Here is a 19,693-nt window from a genome sequence, read left to right as displayed (position 1 = left end):
ACACGCATTTAACTCAAAATGCCAAACGTTTCGGCACAGGTGCACTCGCCGTGGTCGCAGGCTGACTGCAACTGTGCTGCAGGTAAAATGCGTGTTCGCGTTAATTCCCGTATTCTATTATACATTAAACATGCAACGCGAGTGTTTAAAAGTTATGGATGCAAAGTTATTAGTTACTTGTGAAAAAAAATGTTGCTGCGCGCTGATAGAGTAGTTTTTTTTATATATTAAGTTTAATTTTCTAACGTGTCTGCGTCCAGGTAAAATCGAAAGATTGCAAAATAAAAAAATTGAGAAGAAAACTTTCATCACATGTAGTCCGTTTACAAAAAGTTCTCTATGAATGTGAGAATAAACAAATATAAATTTTTGAAGCAAACCGAATTTACGCATCTTTAATTGAGTTTAATTACAATTACAATTATGTAGTTCTCTCGGATATATAACAATAATGTTGTAGCTATATACTAATACCTACTTCTAAATGCCGCATCCATCTCACCGCACATCGGCACAGCCTCACATCCCACCTCGATACAAGTCACGAGTTAAATTAGTTACATTTTCTGTATTCAGTGCGCGCCGTGTTGGTTTTTTCGCTCCCGATGTGCGCGCTCGTGCGTGCGCGCTGCTGTATTCAATGTACTGCAGTATATATAACGAAATAGACAAAATTCTACGAAAAATGCTCCGACATGAAACGTATCCAGCAAGTTACAGCATAGATCTTCCCATATAATATATATTTTAATGTACAGATAGTGACGTAGCTAAAGAACCAACAATATAATTACTCGTACTCAACGCACGCTGTCTAGAAAAAAAATACTTGTATTGATTATTTTGTATCTGGACTAGGTATTGTACGTGTTGGATACTTTATATTATATTGCGGTCTTCAACAGGACAGAAACAGTAATTCTTAGGGTAGTGTTGCGTTAGAATGGCTAAACAATTAAGCCACCCTCATGCATTTATCGTTACGGATGCAAATATGTTAAACAAAAATCTGCTACGTAAGACAAAGCCTAGGCAAGTGCTACGAATTCGTAGTAGACAACCGTTATAAAGAAAATTTTGTTTTTATTTGTTTATTGAGGTCGTAGTTCATTTTCCTCATATTCGTTCTTCTTATCACAATATCTGCTATCATTATTCGATAATTGTTAGTAGTAGTATCCAGTGAGGCTGCCTGTCCACCGAAGCCTCGCTCCGCTTCGGTGGACAGGCAGCCTTATTCTCAAGTCACGCTAAGGTGCAGCGCAGACGACAGACTATCCGTGACGCACTTTTTAGTCTGTGAAAATAGAACTTATGTCATTATTATGCAGTAACGCACACAACGCGCAAAAAGTCCGGCGCGTTACTAAGTACATATAATTGCGTGAGTTCTATTTTCACAGACTAAAAAGTGTGTCAAGGATAGTCTGTCGTCTGCGTTGCACCTATGTTTCATGAAATCATTTCCACAGACTAATTCCCTCGTATCGAAATTCGGAACGGAATTAATTATTAAAATTTGTAATTCCTAAATGGGTTCAAAACGCAGAAATAAACAAAGTAGTAAGGCAAATAAAAACTTTTTTAGTTTTTTAACAATTTTATTAACAGTAACAAAATTCAAATTATGTACAGTCACATTTTAAGTAATAAATATACAGATCTACTCATATACACAATAACATCAAATAAAACAATCATTATTTATTTATCTATTGTTCAAATAAGCCATATAGCTTGAAAGTCTGACAACCAGTCTAACCGAAGGGTATCGTGTTATATCCCAGGTAACTGGATTGTGGAGGTCAGATAGGCTGTCGCTCCATGTTAAACACTGGTATTCAGCTGCGTTTGGTCAGACTGGAAGAGGACTCCAACATAGCTTGGAAGAAAGGCCAAGCTGATATATTATTCAAATAATGTTACAAATGGGGCATTTACACACGGAACGTAATTTCAGTGCGTATCTTTTTCCTTTTCAAAAACAAACGTACACGTAACGTGAACCGAAAATACGTCCAGTGTGGAACTTATCTAAGTGTATGTGTTCTAAATGCTCAAACGTGCCTTATGTCATCATCAACTAGGTGTCCAAGGACAAAATTGTGAAATAAATAAGTTAAAATTATTAGACAGCCAAAGTTGTGTACATCAAATTGTTTAATCTCTAGTTTGTGTTATTATTTTTTTTAATACGTACCACTCCCAATAGCAACGACAGTAAAAGATAAGCCCACAACTTAGGTACTACATATTTTGAATAAATTACTATACTAACTCTTGCCTAGTTAGTAAACTACAGTCAACTTACTCTATACTGACGATAGACTATCGAAACCGGGACGAATATACAAATTACAAAGCGCTCTTTTATTAAGGATTCAATATTAAACATTACATTTTTAATCAATTCTACATTATCAACATACAAAAATAGCCATTTATTATCACATCGAATCGACTAACAAAAAATCGACTAACGAAAATCGAATAAATAAAAATCGACTACTCGGGTCATTGACTCTTTGCCTTCCTGTCTTTCAATAGACTAGTGATAAAGAACTCCCCAGCTCTGTATGAGGACCTAACTAGGGGTCCACTAGCGGTGTAAAGGAAACCTAGTTCGTTGCCCCGGTCCTCCCATTGCTTGAATTTGGTCGGTGTGACGTATTCAAATACTTTGAGATGTCGTTTCGTTGGCTGCATGTATTGGCCCAGGGTTACACAGTCGACGCCGGCTTCACGTAAATCTGTGAAATTAGAGAAATGTTAGTTTTTGTACTAGTTCTTTATTATATAAATGCGAATGTCTGTCTACCTTTGAACAGTCTCGCGTATAGAGATATTTGAAATCTCGGGATCAAACAGACCACTATTTTAAATCAGCCTCTAAAAGGCTTAATTACAGGATTATACATTTAAATGCAAGCAAAGGTGATCCCCTATAATTCTTTATAAAAGAAGTAATAAGGTATACATTTTTTTTATAAAGAGTTAGTATGTAAAAGTTAACTACGAACTTCACTTCTGTAGTTTTTCTTTTTTTAGGCGAAATCATTTTGTTTTGGTTTTTCTAGTCATGTTAAAATACCATAAGTTGAGTTACTAGAATTAGTTATGCTAGCAGTAATAACTGAGACTTTTATATGGCTTGTCCATAAGCTTACCTTTCATAGTCTGTTCTACTTGTTCATCAGTTTCACCAAGTCCCAACATGATTGATGACTTTGTGATCAAGTCCGGATTGATTTCCTTTGCAGTTTGCAGCACTTTCAGTGTTTGACGGTATCTGAAACACAATAAAAAAAATATTAACTGCATACGAGGTGTGTTTGTGTGTCAACAATGACGATCCACTGTAACATAGGTCCAGACACTCGCTCCCCGATCCCACCGCGTATTTTCGCATTCGTACACGGTCTGTGGGTGCGCCATAAGCGCTACAAAATTGACTTATTTATTTTTGTTCTAAGTATACTTTTAATTATTTAATTTTTATGTCGATTTTTTGTTAATAATGCGGTTATATATTCCATTTTCGCCATCTGTGTAAGTGTTGTTTTGTGATTTTTTTGCTCAAAATATATTATGACACAAGATATTTATTTTTTGGATTCATTCGCCTGTAATCATCTATTGCAAATGATTTATGCGTATTCAATTCATGTGTATTAAGTGGTTAAATAATACTACAATTTGTGGTCTAATATGCTCTAAAACTTAGTAACTATATACAATATATATATATTAATAAATCTTACTGTGCTCTAGGGTCCCTGACGAACGGCGTGAGTCGCTCCACAGTCTCGATGTTGTGCGCGAACACGTCGAGGCCGCTCAGCGCGATGTCCGAGATGCTCGCGCGGTTGCCGCGGAAGTCGGGCACTAGGCATTCTACTAGGATCTCTTTGTTCCTAGAAAATACAAAATATATTTAAAGTGATTGGGTGATTTCGAAGAAAAGGGCTTTGCTCAGGAGTGGTCACTGAACTATGCTGAAAAAAAATATTGAAGTGGAAGGTGGAAGGGGAAATGGGGAAGGAGATCTCTAGTTTTAATATTTATCAATGTGTAGCCCAGTTAACAAGCGTGTTTTTTAAATTGCAAAGGAAATTCTTTTGTAAATATCATGCAAAATTTTATTAATAACATTTTTATCTAAAAATGCTGTAAAAAATTTAATGCTGGATTGTTTTGTTACATAATTAGAAATCTGTTAAAAAGTTGTACTTACTGTCTTTTAATTTCCCTAACAGTTTCCGCAATATGTGATGAGCCACCATCAGGTAAATCTGTAAGAAAACCGAATAAACGATCAGAAACATAAACCCTCAATATTTTTAGAAAAATACATCTATAAGTTAATCTTACGGTCTGCCAAGTGGTTTAAAAATTCACATAATAATCACAAATAAAACATTTGTACTAAGTATACTTGATTCAATACAAATATTTTATCCATGCGGAAATAAAATAAAATGTTATTGACAAAATTGATTGACGTGATTTTCTAGCAATGCCATTAACTTATTATATTATACTAGCTGACCCGGCAAACGCTGCTTTGCCATATAAAAAAAAATGTTAGGTGTATGAAAAATAGATGTTGGCCGATTCTCAGACCTAGTCAATATACTCACAAAATTTAATGAGGATCGGTCAAGCCATTTCGGAGGAGTATGACAACGAAAACTGTGACTCGAGAATTTTATATATTAGATAACTTCATTAAAATCATCTTAAAACAATACAAACCATCTCTATCGACAGAAGTGAGCACGATATATCCCAAGCCCCACTGGTTGATGGCGTGCGCGGTGTTCCTCGGTTCATCGGGGTCTAGCGGTGGCGGGTTGCGGGACGTCTTCACTGAACAGAACATACAGCCGCGAGTGCATGTGTCACCCATTAACTGAAAAAGAACACCAATTACTGAATAACTATTTACTTTAAGTAAGTGTTAGATTGTGTTGTGGCCGAAATGATCATGGTGCATGCTGAGGCTGTCGTGAGTCGTGACCTTATAAACCACAGCAACAAAGCTGGTTAAGGTGGTCACAATATTGCATACTACCGTTTAAGTAAAATTTTCATTAGGAAGCTATTAGAACGGGGGCCACAAATAGTTACTTTAGAATGTTTCAGTCTTGACTGTTCCTTCATAGTGACAAGGTTTCTAAGCTCTATTCAGTTATGTAAATTATCAACAATGGCACAATCAAATTCAAGTAATGGTTTGAAGTTCTTATAAAACAGCAGTTAAATCAGTTTAAGGTACAACAAAGTTGGTGAATGCGTACCATAATAGTAGCAGTAGAAGTGCCATGTTTTCCTCCACTCCAGCACTCTCCGATATTTGGACATCTTGCCTCCTCACACACTGTGCTTAACTTCAAACCTCTGAGCTGCTGCTTGAGTTCACTGAACTTTGACCCTGCAATACATTAACAAGAATTAATTAGAATCAACTAGTTCAAATCAGACTGATACAACTTGGTAAATGACAAAAAATAGATATAAAATGTTTAAATAAATAATAATAAATAAATTTAACCCATTAATGTCCCACTGCTGGGCAAGGGTCTCCTCCCGTAATGAGGGAGGGGTTAGGCCTTGAGTCCAGTATTCTAGAATTGAAGTGTTTTATCTAGTTGTGGAACCATAGGATGGTTATGTAGAAATGCATCTGAACTATTTTTCTTTACTAGTATTAAAAATGAGCCCTCAAAATGTATGTAAGTTAAGTGAGGTTTCTGATAAAGTCTATATTCTTTACATATATAATGGCTCCAATCTTAGTGTAAATATTTATACTTAAATAATAATGACAAGGCCACACATTAAGTAATTGATAACTTCACTGATAAAAACATTTAACATTTGTTGATTTCTTATTTCAATATGTTGCATCACTGACCCTTATACAATAAATAGCTTTTAGCTTAAAACAACATAGTTTAGTTCGTCATTCCATTCACTTTTACATAAATCACATGATCAAATTTGCTATATACAGCTTTTTAAAAATACTATCTTGTTATTATTCAAAAGTAGCAACATTATCACAAAATCTAAGATTTGAAATTATACATTTCCTGATAATATTTTGCATATACATACAGTATGTCACACAAATTTGTAAAAATGACAGAATGTTTTTTGTTTAAAATAATAAACACACATAGTTTCATGTGTATACATTAAATAGGTTTTGAGTTGTGAAGAGGTCAAAAGTGGCACCAAATGGTTCATGTAATATTACACTTAGCGCTTGTCAACCAGTTCCTTTGCTATAGAACTTGGCTTGACAGGCCGCCTTGTGTCTGGATTCATAATCAATTCAAATATGCTAATTGCAATATGCACTCATAATTTTCATACATGTAAAATTAAAAACCACAAAACGAATGTTATAGTTAAGAGAACTTAAATACCTGTTGGTATAGAGGTCTTCAACCAAGGAGGTAGCCTTAACCTCTCCGCTTCACCTTTCTCTCTCTTCAGCTTGCCTTCATACTCATCCCAGTCCTTAGGACGATCCTCAGAGACAAAATCTGCTAGACTAGGACCTTCACGCAGTTTCTCTCTGATCGCATCGAGCTTACTTGTGTGTTTACATCTTTGGAATTGCAGCTAAAAATTGAAGAATAATTTTGTTCAGAGTAAAATTAATACAAGCAATGTTTTGAGCGTATTTTAGTGAAATAATAAAGGAATTTGACTTCTTCGGATTGCTTCGGCTTGTGTAGTAATACTACTAGTCATTGAAGGAAGCTTTGACCTTCATATTAGTAGAAAAACACTGAAAATAAACTAATAAAATTTTTATCACATAGGTTATTTCATAACTTACGTCATGAGCTCTGCATATAACAACACTTTTTATCTTATTGCGAAACATTTTCGGTAATTAATGAATGTTTAATTGCACATTAATTATAATTACGCACCACCCACAATGTATACATTGGAATTTATTTTACTTTTCAATTTCTTTCGACTTTTTCGAATCAAAATGTCAAGTGTCAACGCTTAGTGTTGTCACGTGTGATTTATTGTCAAGCTCTTAATCAATCCTAGTCGATTATAATAGAAAATTACCTACATTATGTACTTGTTACAAAAAAGTACGTTTTGCTTAAATGTTTGCTCACATAATGAATGCTTATCAAATATGGTTATCATAATGTAATTTAAGTACCTACTCAATAGACGGAATTTGGTTTTTAAAACAGATTCTTACCTGACCTGTAATATAACCAAGAAGTTACAGGTAACTTAGTTTAATAGTATTTATGAATAAGTACATAAAATTGGAAGCTTAAATTAGCATGTGTCTCAATTTGTGGTTAGTCGAATACAATACATTATTAGTTTAGTCGTTATGGTAAGCATTACGCAATTTTTTGTCCAATTGTCGACTTTACGTTCTATGGCTAATAGGGTAGGGCTTTTGTTTGTAAAGTGTATTTTATGATAAAGTCAAATGTCTTTTCTTTAACCTGGTAAAATGGATTTGATTAAAATAGGGTTTTGAGTTATAACTTTAAAAATAACTAGATTAAGTGATGTATAAATGTAAATATAGGAAGAATAAATAAATAACTTGTGACCTTGAGCGTAAGCAATACAGCTGTCAAATAACCTAACCAAGATTTTTACAGAGGATGAAATAAACAAGTTTCTTTTGTGATATCAATTTTATTTGTTTGTAACGTAGATAAAAATATTACGAATGTGAAAATGGACGAAGCAGTGACGCATTATATAAATTCACACCAAACAGACGAGGTAAGCAAGTGTAAAATAATAAATTACGTCGATTTGTCGTCATCGTTTATCTAGCATTGTGTTCTTTTTTTTCTGCGATCGCTTTTTTATTTGATAAAGTAAGAATGCTATTTACCTTAGTTATAAATAAATATTTTATTAATTGCTTTAGAAAATATAACATACCAAAAATAATGTGCTAGTATAAAAGTATAACAAAGCCAAATTTATTTTTTTGGGCTAATTAGCATTATCATTAATTGGGTGCTACATCATGAGGCCGCCTCTAACTCGGCTATTTCTATATTTCTTATCATCATGACCTAAACAGCTGATTTCAGCTCTAGAAACATCAGGCACAATGGCAATTTAAAACTTTCTTACATAGAATCAGTTCCACAAGACTGCTTATTTATTTTTATACCAGATTACACATTGGTTTTCACACAAATATAATTTATTTACATACCTATTAAATGGTACAAGTTATGAGCATTTAAGTAAAATGTACCAATAAGACTATTAAGTAATGATATCAAATAATCTTGGAGCTATAAAAGTACTCCTAAATAATCTAGAAATTTGTTTTGTCAGCCAAAGTAGTTTTGTAAGACAAACTTCACTGATAATTTAAAGTTTCAATAAACCAAAATATTTTTACAGTTAAACCTTACAGTGTTTTTAGGGCAGCAATGCCTACTCATTCATTTATGTCTGAGCTCTGTCTACTCATTCATTTCTGTCTGAGGGCTCAGCTAATCTATAATTAGCTGAGCCCTTTTACTTACAAAAAGGTTGTATAATTTTTTCTCTACTTTTATCACAGGGTGTGCATGTAGATGCCAATACCTTGGCACTGAATGTCCAAGATGATGGAGGTGGCAGAGTGGCCATCATGCATTCTCAGACTTATTCCACATCATTATGCAGGTAAGACTGTAGTTTAAGCTATTTAAAATTGAAACTATTTAACTGTATTCAAGAGTAATTCTGGCAGCATACAGGTGTAAAATGCTTATTGATAAATACTCATAAGGAAATTAATGTCATGGTGTAATTAAAAAGAATTGGAAACCTTAAATTGATTATTATAATAGTATATAATTTGATTATATCCTTGTTTTCAAAGCTATTGTCAATATCTTGTATGGTAAGCGAAAACCTATGATAAATCCTAAATTAAATTTCCTTCATATTCACCAGGCAAGTATCAGTGGGAGAAGTGAGTGAAGGACAATGGGGTGAGGAGCTGATGGACCCTGACTGCCGGCTGGCGGCACTCATGGCACACATCACCCAGCAGAGCAGAGGACAGCTGCAGCAACCACATCATAAGGTAATTAAATCATTACACCACTTCATGAAGGAACAAGTCTAATTTATTATTTGGTAGTCCCGATATATTTGCTTTAAACACCTCATCAGATAGTCTGTGAGAGGAGGAGGGTTAATTTGTGTGTTTGGTGGTAATAACTAAAAAGAGTAATAGACCTAGAGCCTTTTCTGTTGTCTCAAAGATTGTTTAGTCACACAGTAAATTTGACAACTTTGACAATTATGAAATCACAACAATCTTAGTTTTATTCTGATTCCCATGCATGCCAAGAACTATATAAAGTGTTTAGCTATCAATTACTAGGAGGCATCTCTTATATTAATCTAATATTATGATTTTGCTTTCAGATACAGACAGTAAGAGGTGATGTGGATACCTCTGTTATTCTGGACAACTCTATGAGACTCTTTAGTAACCAGGCTTTAGTAAGTTTTCATTTTAACATTGATAGTCTGCATTTTTTTATACATGCCAGACATTAAAGAAAAAAAAAGCAAAATAACTTTTGGCTATAGGAAATAAACATCAAAAGGAACCTGACTTTTGATTTTTTTTCCTTCAAAGTTTGACTTGTTATAGTAGCTTGTAACCCTATGTTTAGGAATAAAAGGCTATTATTTATATAAGTTGTAAGTAAATAAGAAGTTCAAACGAAATAATACCACTAAAAATATTATGTTTGTTATTTCTTGTAGGATCAATCTCAAGAGCCTATAGTAGTGCAAGTGCCCGCATTACCGCCGATGCCGCCGCTACAACAGATGAAGAGATGTCAAGAAGATTGGTTCAATAACAAACCTAAGACTAATTTAAAAGTAAGTTTACAATTTATATGCTTGGTTTTCGATCAACTTTGATGACTATCGCGGCTCATTTCGCGTCCTAAGTTTAATTTCCTATTTTTGTCGCTTAAGGATATTTTTTTCAGAAAATATCTAGTCCAGGTTTAGTAGGTCTTCAACTATAACTGTACGACATTTAATTAAAATCGGTTCAACTTTTTATCCGTGAGGTCGTAACATATAAATCTACGAATTTTCGCATTTACACATTTAGTATGGATTACCAACCCTTACATTACCATTTCACGGGTAGAGTCGTGGGCATAAGTAAGTAATTAAAATCTTTTTTTTTATCCCAGGATGAATCGACAATGGTGACAGAATCCAACAGTCCGGTGTTAGAACTGAACCCTGGCTCGTCTCCAGCACAGAAGCAGCAGAGCAAGAAGAGTCTGCCCCACAAGAAGAGAATATCTAGAAAGTTAAAGAAGAATAACGGAAGTAGTACTCCGCAACAGGTAACTTCGTATAATGTAAGGCAACACTTTTTATTACTTATTTACTATTAATCTTTTACTAACGGGCCCTTAAAATTAGTTTCTTTCTAAAATAAAGTTTAAAATAGGTGTTACATTCAATGAAAACGTTTACTTGAGCTTCGATTTTTTCTCGATGTTTCGGTCAAATTCCCCGATGTCTGTTTGCAAAGATTTTCAGTAAATACTATATCTGACATTTCTAATATTAAACTTAATATATCACAGATAATGTTTACCTAGGCTTTTAATTTATTGAGTATTACTTAGTTTACATACCCTTACTATTACTGTCACATAGACATCTTATTTACGTATACGCACTTAACGTACACGTATATGTACGTATACGCTCTTTTTAATTAAATACAACAATCACTATATAGCTTGTTATTATAGGTATCATACGACATTTCGAAAAAGCACAGACAATACAATATCAGTCAAAGACACTTGAAATAGCGTTTAATAAAAGCTTTTTATTTCAGGATATAGTAGTAATCAACTGTGCTGAAGATGTTCAACAAGAGGAGATCTTGCCAGATAACTTCGTGACTGCTGTACAGCATCAGGACTTGAGACCTGAAGACACGCACGACATCGCTCATGAAGTTGTGAGTAGTATGGTACTATAGTCCAACAACTTAGTAGAGAGCCTGGCTTGCAAGGTTCTTAGCTAGCGTAGGTATACAAAAGGCTTATTCAGCTGACGGAAGCTGGTTAGATACAGCTGCTTTGGAAACAGATGGGATTGTTAATTATAGTTTACATAAATCGTGCCTGCCAAGGCTTTCTCCTTAGTTGTCGGACTATAGAAGCACATATTAATATTATTGTAACATCTAATTACATACCAGACCACATACAGGTGTAAAAGGGGTGTTAGCATACATTCTTTTGTACTCGTTTGCCCCGGAATTAATTATCTATTTACCGAAAACTCCAAGGTTGGGTTAAAGTTTGTCATATTATTCCTAATCGCATTTGGTATTTTACAATAATTGAACTTATTCACAAACAGCATTGTTATGTTTATATTTTGCAATTGAAAATTTAATAAGATTATTTATTTACTCTGTTCCTATTATTGCGCAGGTTCGTCCAATCTTCATTTGTCAAATATGTGGAGAATTCTACGGCGAAGAGCAGTTGAAGTTCTTCCAACATTTGAAACATCACTATGAGCCGCACAACACTATTATTATTGAAAATCCTGTGACTGATCTAGGAATTGACAAGGTATGCTACATCATTATTTAATTTTATTATTTCCGTACGTCATAATTACGTTAATGGTGGCCGACTATGTCAAAATGTTTGACTGACTTATTTTTTAAATGATTGCCTTCGTGGCGCAGTGATTTAGGTCGCCACGCCGCTACCATTGCGTCGGAAGGTTGTGGGTTCGATTCCCACAATTTCTAAATTACTATTACCGTAAGTGAACATTTAAAATATTATGAATCAATTTTCTGTATTTCAAAGCATAACTATCACTAACATATTTATTTATTTTCAGATGACCAGTTCCTGCATAGTAGACAACGTAGCGATCCTCCCAGATTCAATAGTCGAACTATCTCTCGAAAACTCCGTACCTAAGACCATCAACCAAACGATAGATAAACACGTACTATACACTACAAGCGACAAAACACTTAACTACACTACAAATAAGGTGCAATATTCCATGGCTAGTATGGATAAAGAACCGACAGTCGCTACGGAGGTCGAGAAAGCAGATTTGTACGATACGTTAGATAAATTAGAACTGTATAGTTGTGTGAAATGTAGCAAGACTTTTAGGAAACAGAAGCAGTGTGAAGCGCATATGAAGGAGGCTCATTCGAAGGTAATCATTTTTATATTTGTACTAATTGATGGATTTGGTGATGAAAATTGTTGTTTGTTTTTCTGAAAGTTCGTCTCGTTAGCTTGCCTTTTACGCAATCTAATTTTGTTTCGTAACCCTGGTTTCAAGACCGTACGAAGTAAACGTATACGGGCTTATAGAATTACTTAAATACATTAAAACTTGCTAGAATTTCAAGTCTAATTAAATCGGTAGATGCGTAGATCATTAGCTAGCTCTGAATATGTTTTTATACTTAACTAGATTCTGCCCACTTCGTCGTCTGCGAAATCCCGCAGAAAGATTTCCTAGGATTAAAAGTATAAACATCTAAGCTATAAACTACCAAGGTACCTACTAAATTTCTCCAGAATCCGTTCAGTAGTTATTGCGTGGTTGAGCGACAAGCATCCATCCGAACAATCAACTTTTCGCATCTAATATATTAGTATGATAATCCGAAGAACCTAGTTTTTGTATTTTGGCTTTTTTAATCATGTTTAAACAACTCTCCTAACAAAACAACGGTGCGTGACTTATAAATCGCGCAGTACAATTTGCAGTTAGAAGACATGGGCGAGTTCAGTGAGCCTGAGGACCTGATGGAGGGCATCCACGTGGCGGTGGACGAGGGGGGGGAGCACTACGAACAGTCGCTACTGCCACACCTTACTGTGGAGAATGGACATGCTCATCAGGAGAATACTAGGCATTGGTGAGTTGAAGAAGGGAATATGTGGTGTTAGTGGTAGAGCGGTTAGGTCGTTTTGGAATTGAACATCCTTAGTGAAGATTTTGGTAAAAGAATGGTTCTTAACTAGTGGAGATTGCAGTTGTTTTATGTTTTTAGGCTCAAGCGCCTGTATTTTTTTTATCTAGGACTAGCTCTAGGTGGCATGAAGCGATATTCTTTTACAGCATGGTGAAAGAATTTCTTGAGTTTTTATTTTGTTATACAAATAACATTTTTATGAAGAAACAATTGAAGTTTAATTCGTCGACACTGAATGTTTACACAAGAATAGCGTTTAGGCCGTCCGCACATTGTCACTAGGCGCGTCGACAAGTTTTGGACGAGGTATTTCGAACATTTTGTATAGCATCGGCGCAAACCAAAAGTTCGAGTGTCCGCGCTTTAGCTACAAGCTGCGGCAGTCGCTCGATCTTGCTATTTACGACTAGGTAGCCGGCTATATAGCCTGCTTCTTCCCGGCCCCCTGTTGGGCTAAATAGCGGTGACTGGTGGCCGCCACTAAACCACTAATAGCTGCAATTGGTGGCCAAGTCAAGTGTTTTGATTGGCCGATGTTTAGTAACTGTTTTTTCTCTGTGTTAGATAAACTAACATGTTAATGTGTTACACAGGTACGGTCGCAGCAGCAGCCAGTGCTCGAGCGCGGCGTACTGCGGCGTGTGCGCCGACCACGCACACACACACGCACACACGCACGCACACTCACACTCACACACACAAACGCACACGCACACGCACCCCACGCACACACACGCGCCCGCACACACACACGCACAGACGCAAGCGAGAGAACGACCGCATTCGCCGCAGCAGCTTAAGGTTCTTAAAGGTTAGTAACATACTCATTACTTTTATCTCTCTACTTTAAATTGTTTTTCCTATATTCTTGAATCTCGCTAAAATGGTTTTGTCTTTGAATTTAGTCTCAGATGACTATTAGGATATAACTAATTTCTCACGGATATTCTCAAGAATGTTTTCAGTTTGCAGTTTTGCCATTAATTCGGCTCTTTTATCAAACTTCACTGTACTTTGAAATATTAAAACTACATCGATAAATATAGTAAAAAATACTAGTCTACAATGATTACCAAGTCTTAATGTATCAGTAATCCACCTTACTGGTGATAAATGAAATAATGTAATTGCAACTTTTCATAATCCTTACTCTTAATATTTTACTAGAGTAATCATTATTTTGTAAATTTCTGAATCTATTACCATATCATATAATAAGGTACGGAAACTTAAAGTTATCATATAACCATTTCTTAAACCACCACCACATATCAAAAACACACCTTAACTTTCAGAGGAAGTCCTTCAAAGAATCTTAGAAACGGACGTGGCGAACGACAACGCCAATTTCTCCGAGAACATTATAAACGACCTCCGAGAACCCATACCTATTCGTGCTGCCTCCCCCAGAGACGAAGACTCCAACTCAAAGGATGCTACTGAAACTAAGAAGAAGGGCCAGAAAAGATTCGAATGTCCCCAATGTGGACGTGTGTTTCATCATAGAAATAGTCTGTTGTACCATATATTGTCTCATGGAGGGAAACAGCAAGTTTGCAGGGATTGTGGCAAAGCATTTTATACTGTTACTGCGCTTAAGGTAAAATAAAATATATTTCACTTTTTTATTAGTTTACAGCTTTAAAGTCCCTGGCCAGTGTGGTGGACTCAAGGCCTAATCCCCCCTCCCTCATTTGGGAGGAGAACGTTGCCCAGCAGTAATGGTTGTTACAAACTTACAATGTTGGGCAAGGGAATGAGGGAGGGGTTAGACTTTGTGTCTATATGCTGGCCAAGTTCGGGTTTGAGGATTTTGCTCTCCGTCAAGAACTATGTTAAAGAAATCTTGGACTTGTAAGGTTTCATCAGTTTTGTTGTTTTGTTTGTTTTGTTGTTTTGTTTTCCTTTACCGTTAGAACAAGTGATTTTCTAATACACACGTCTTGACTGTTTTGAGTCTTGGTCACTGTCCGTCACTTAATTGCTTTCTGCATAGCTTCAAAACTTTAACTAAAGTATCCCAGGCTTCCTAACTTGCAAAACATTGTTTTTTTTTTCACGTTACGGACGTTACAATATCGAGAAACATTATGTTGTGTTCAGCTCGAACCTTCGACCGCTTTTGTGCGAGAGGAATGTTTTGACAACTCTGCTATAGCCGGGCCTGAGCGAGCAGCCTCGCGAGACAATATCTAGGTCTCTTTTCTTTCAGACCGAAATAAGCGGGACTGAGATATTGCCGGGACCCGGCTAATCACAAACAAATAAAAAAATTAGGTTTAAACTAGAAGCCTATCTCATAATAGTTCGTTACAATCGTTATTTATTGTAGTGTTTTGTGTTTAGATTCACAGGCGAGTGCATAATGGTGACCGGCCATATAAGTGTGAAGTGTGCGGCCGAGACTTTAGACAATGGAGTGATCTCAAATATCACAAAGCATCTATACATTCCAATCAGGTAAGTTAACTAAACTGCGTTATTATAAACTAGCTTTTACCCGCGACTTCGTCCGCCACCTGAATTTTCCCATGGGAATGCGTCATTTTTCCGGGGTAAAAAGTAGCCTATGTCCTTTCTCGGGTATCAAACTATATCCATACCAATTTTCATGCAAATTGGTTCTATAGTTTAGGCGTGATTGAGTAACAGACAGACAGACAGACAGACAGTTACTTTCGCATTTATAATATTATTATGGATTATGGATTAAATGCATTATTACGGATGTTCTACCACATAGATCAAATTCAATAACATTTATTTTGTTTTGTTTGACCATTGATATATACGGATATATCTTATAATAGCTGGTGATATTCTGGGAGGCTATACTGCCCATGCATAGAAATCACAAATCAACGAAAAATACATTTTTTGACAACTTTTTTTATACCTAATTAGATTAAAAATGAATTTCTATAATTCTCTCTTCGCACACATTGAAGCGACTCATCGTAATACGCGAGCGATGCCTGCCGCGGGCCCTTTTGGCTTAGTAATAATAGTAAATACAAGTTGATATAGATTCCCCATGATAGTTTCAGTTTTAGACTAGCTAGCAAAAACCTGATTAATGTTACTTAATTTACGTAACTGTTAAATTACTTGACTAGTGTAAGGTGAAGACGGCGACACTTACTTTCCGAGGTACGGAGGTCTACAACCTAAATTTCCTAACTCCGGGCAATCTATCGAAATTATTTGCATACTGTTTTCGTTTGAGTAAAACAAGAATGTGTTATGGTTATTGCAGAAGATGTTCAAGTGCGAGTTCTGCGACAAGGAGTTCGCGCGCAAGTACTCGCTGAGCGTGCACCGGCGCATCCACACGGGCGAGCGCAACTACAAGTGCGAGTACTGCAGCAAGACCTTCCGCGCCTCCTCCTACCGCCTCAGTCACATGCGGACGCACACTAGTATGTACCTGTAGCTGTTAGTTAACTCATACTACGGTGTATTTAGCTTACAGCTTGATTATTTTTACGTTGTTTTACATGCATTGGATTATTTTTAGGAAATGTTCTTCTTCCAATAATCTACTTATTTTTTTCACTTTTTAATGGTTATGGCCAATGTCGGTGTAACCGCAATTGGTCGGTAAATAATCGACAAGTGGACTGTATAAAATATATTTTAACAAAAGTAAATATGTGGTCAATGACCGCGCGCCCTGAAGTGTGGAAAAGATCCTATCCTAGTTATATTGAGTGTGCGTTTCGCATGAAAAATTTGCACATACTATCGCGCAACTACTATTTCACCATTGTTGCCAATGGTGCAAAAGTGATAAGTCAGTCGTTAGCGTACGAACGTACCTATATACACCAAAGTACCTAATTCACCTACAACATTGATTGAAACAGTCATTTTAATCATATTTTTTTCTCCTCAGGTGTAAAACCCCACAAATGTTCTCAATGCGAGAAATGTTTCCGAGTAGCGGCCGACCTCCGCCGGCACATGTTGATACACGACAAAGTGCGCAACAGACTCAACGAACAAAAAACCAAAGGGAAAGAGCCGAGAGACAGAAAACAAGATAAAATTGAAGATAAACCAATTAAAGTGGAAGTCACTAACAAAACTAAGAAGGTAGCTGTTGCTTCTACAACAAAAATGCCTAACAACGTCCCTTTGAATACTAAAAACTGTGTCAAAAAGCCTTCGAAACCAGTTAAGAAGAACCATAAGAAAGGAGCTCCTAACGTGACTATAGACCAATTAGACACAAACTACACGAACAACGTGGAAGTCTTCGACACAAGGCAAGAACCTCCGTACACTAAATTCAAGGAAGTGTACAACGAAACTGGTTATATCAAAGATGATTTAGACAACGCGTTTGATAAACAAGTTATATGTTACAAAGCGTTAACCGAAGACCGTGATTTTGCAATCTTACGACCTATGTACAGAAATAACGTGTTAATAGACAATGTGGAAGCAGAAAAAGGTGTTTTCAGAGAGAACACTGATGGCAAAATGCAAGTGTATACGCAGGTGGAGAAAAAGGACTTTAATAATCAATTACCTAGTTCCCAAGTGGCGTTGAGTGATATGAGACATTTGGAACGAGAAGTACGTAACGATATTCATGGGGAAACTATTGAGAATGGTTTTATAGAGAGGTTGACAGCGTTGTACAATATACCTGCTGTGTAAGACTGTGATAGTGTAAGGGGCACTTATTCGGGTATGCATTAGGGTGGGTTTTCTCTTAACCGGCGCGTGGAATGGACCGCGAATCGACCAATCACGGTGCTCGAAACTATGATAAATTTTCGGTTCCCATCTCTCTGCTTAAGTGGAAATATGCCCTTAACAAGTATATTCCTCATAAAACAATGCGGATATTTTATAAGATATGCAATTTAAATTAAATTGATTTGGATTTAATTCTGAATATTAGCGACCCGATAGTGTTATCTTACATTCAAAGGTTCTTAGATTAAATTTTGTCCAAATATTATTGATGATTTCTTGGTTACATGAAAGTCACTTTTGCCAATTTTAAAGTGATTTACGGCTATGTTCAATAAACTATCTTTAGTAAGAGATAGGCTTACTAGAGTTATGTTACGGTGTGTCGTTTATAATTCTAAAATAATTTATTCAAACCATATCTGCAGTAAGCCTATCTGAGACTGAAGTTAGCTTATTGAACTCGGCCGTGATTCTTGTAGCCAAGTAAATAAAGTTTCAAATACCAATTATATGCGAAGACTGTATCAAAATGTAATATATAATATTATAGTCGAAATATCACTCGTTTATTTGTTATTCACGTAATATTTATATGATCACAGTAGATGGTTTTAATTATATTTAATAAAAAAACGCTTAAAATGGTTTGTATGAAGTCTTTACAGCGCCATCTAGTAGCGCTGGGGTTAAGTTTTATAGGACCAAAATCGTGTGGAGTCTTTAAATTCCAGTGTCTTATATACATCACAAAAATAAACGGAAAAAGAAAATGTATGTTAATTTAAACATAACTAAATTATAACTTCATGACATGATGATGAGGGGGGGTTTCATGTCAGGAATGCTTTACTGCATGTCCCGCTCCAGGGAGGAAGCCGGGGTCTATCGGGCTCTCCCGCTGGCTAGGCGTTACATCTTTAAATTTGGGCATACCGACTATAAATCTGGCGGTGTTCATTCATCAGCCACCATAAAGTAGCCATGCGACCGTAACTTGTGTAACGTGCACTAAAATGTCAGACAATCCAAGGAAAAATTTCATTAGTTCCCGTAGAATATTAGATAAATACTAAACTAAAGCCGACTACTGATAAAGTTAAGAGACTTTTCTTCCGACCGCGTGCTTGGGTATATAAGACACTGGCGTTTTAAAGTGTTAAAATAATACGAGCTAGGAATGTTCTCGATTGCTTTCTTAGTGTATTAGGATTTTATATTCGGCACGGACTGTACAAATAACTAGCTTAAATTAATGAAATAATCTTCCTTCTTAATGAAATAAAAGAAAATATTCCAAAATATAACTTACTAGCTGACCCGCGCAACTTCGCTTGCGTCACCTAATAGAATGGGTCAAAATTTTCCCCGTTTTTGTAACGTTTTTCGTTGCTGCTCCGCTCTTAATGACCGTAGCGTGATGTTATATAGCCTATAGCCTTCCTCGATAAATGGGCTATCTAACACTGAAAGAATTTTTCAAATCGGACCAGTAGCTCTTGAGATTAGCGCGTTCAAACAAACAAACAAACAATCAAACAAACAAACTCTTCAGCTTTATAATATTAGTATAGATTTAACATTCAATTAAATCTGTAAAGCACTGTCCGCACAAATCAGTGTAGTATCAGGGAATGTATGAATTAACATTATATTTTGATTTATTATTTATTTATTCAAAACAATTTTTACATTGTGTTGAATGTTATGTACATTTACTTAATCAAGATAAAGAGAATATGTACAATAAATAGATTGAATTATAAGATGCAATAAATCATTAAATATTATATGCAAATAAAGCAACGAGCCACTGGTCCGAAGCATCGCAGTTTTTGACAAACGACCGGGAAAACTGTGATTATTCCGGGGATTTGATGCCTTACCCCGCACACCCAAACGACCAAGATTCTTTTTCTTATGTCTTCTTCTAAGGAGATT

General features: G+C 35.8%; 2 protein-coding genes across 5 annotated transcripts; one reads left to right on the top strand and one right to left on the bottom strand.

Annotated features, from left to right (window-relative positions):
• Nucleotides 1-1,588: 1,588 nt before the first annotated feature.
• Nucleotides 1,589-7,041, bottom strand: Las (lipoyl synthase, mitochondrial). The gene is made up of 8 exons (XM_076116235.1): nucleotides 6,854-7,041; nucleotides 6,435-6,633; nucleotides 5,301-5,434; nucleotides 4,756-4,912; nucleotides 4,235-4,292; nucleotides 3,762-3,914; nucleotides 3,168-3,289; nucleotides 1,589-2,750 (listed from the first exon to the last, which is right to left on the bottom strand). Exons 1-8 carry the CDS (start codon nucleotides 6,899-6,901, stop codon nucleotides 2,515-2,517), a joined length of 1,107 nt encoding a protein of 368 aa, XP_075972350.1. The 5' UTR covers nucleotides 6,902-7,041; the 3' UTR covers nucleotides 1,589-2,514.
• A 387-nt stretch (nucleotides 7,042-7,428) lies between these two features.
• On the top strand, nucleotides 7,429-18,576 carry LOC142974083 (uncharacterized). 4 transcript variants are annotated; one of them, XM_076116233.1, is made up of 15 exons: nucleotides 7,429-7,791; nucleotides 8,597-8,700; nucleotides 8,974-9,106; nucleotides 9,454-9,531; nucleotides 9,802-9,921; nucleotides 10,248-10,406; nucleotides 10,913-11,038; nucleotides 11,520-11,663; nucleotides 11,944-12,276; nucleotides 12,840-12,991; nucleotides 13,642-13,859; nucleotides 14,344-14,648; nucleotides 15,395-15,508; nucleotides 16,305-16,467; nucleotides 16,944-18,576. In XM_076116233.1, exons 1-15 carry the CDS (start codon nucleotides 7,744-7,746, stop codon nucleotides 17,711-17,713), a joined length of 2,967 nt encoding a protein of 988 aa, XP_075972348.1. In that variant the 5' UTR covers nucleotides 7,429-7,743; the 3' UTR covers nucleotides 17,714-18,576. The 4 variants fall into 4 exon arrangements, with proteins under 4 accessions (XP_075972348.1, XP_075972347.1, XP_075972346.1 ...); XM_076116232.1 differs by having other exon boundaries at nucleotides 12,828-12,991; XM_076116231.1 differs by having other exon boundaries at nucleotides 10,248-10,421.
• The last annotated feature ends 1,117 nt before the right edge of the window (nucleotides 18,577-19,693 follow it).

The sequence above is a fragment of the Anticarsia gemmatalis genome, chromosome 7 (genome assembly GCF_050436995.1).
Source record: "Anticarsia gemmatalis isolate Benzon Research Colony breed Stoneville strain chromosome 7, ilAntGemm2 primary, whole genome shotgun sequence".
In the NCBI taxonomy this organism is placed as follows: Eukaryota; Metazoa; Arthropoda; class Insecta; order Lepidoptera; family Erebidae; genus Anticarsia; species Anticarsia gemmatalis.
The sequence above is the reverse complement of the archived record's forward strand: the minus strand, read 5'-3'. Positions and strand labels throughout refer to the sequence as shown.

Coding starts and splice junctions, on each gene's coding strand:
- Las (XM_076116235.1), bottom strand. CDS start 6,901: ATGTTTCGCAATAAGATAAAAAGTGTTGTTATATGCAGAGCTCATGAC. Junction 4,913..5,300: donor CTTCTACTGCTACTATTATG/GTACGCATTCAC, acceptor GTTCTTTTTCAG/TTAATGGGTGACACATGCAC. Junction 3,915..4,234: donor GTTAGGGAAATTAAAAGACA/GTAAGTACAACT, acceptor TGTATTTTCTAG/GAACAAAGAGATCCTAGTAG.
- LOC142974083 (XM_076116230.1), top strand. CDS start 7,744: ATGGACGAAGCAGTGACGCATTATATAAATTCACACCAAACAGACGAG. Junction 7,792..8,596: donor ATTCACACCAAACAGACGAG/GTAAGCAAGTGT, acceptor CTTTTATCACAG/GGTGTGCATGTAGATGCCAA. Junction 13,860..14,343: donor GCAGCTTAAGGTTCTTAAAG/GTTAGTAACATA, acceptor CTTAACTTTCAG/AGGAAGTCCTTCAAAGAATC.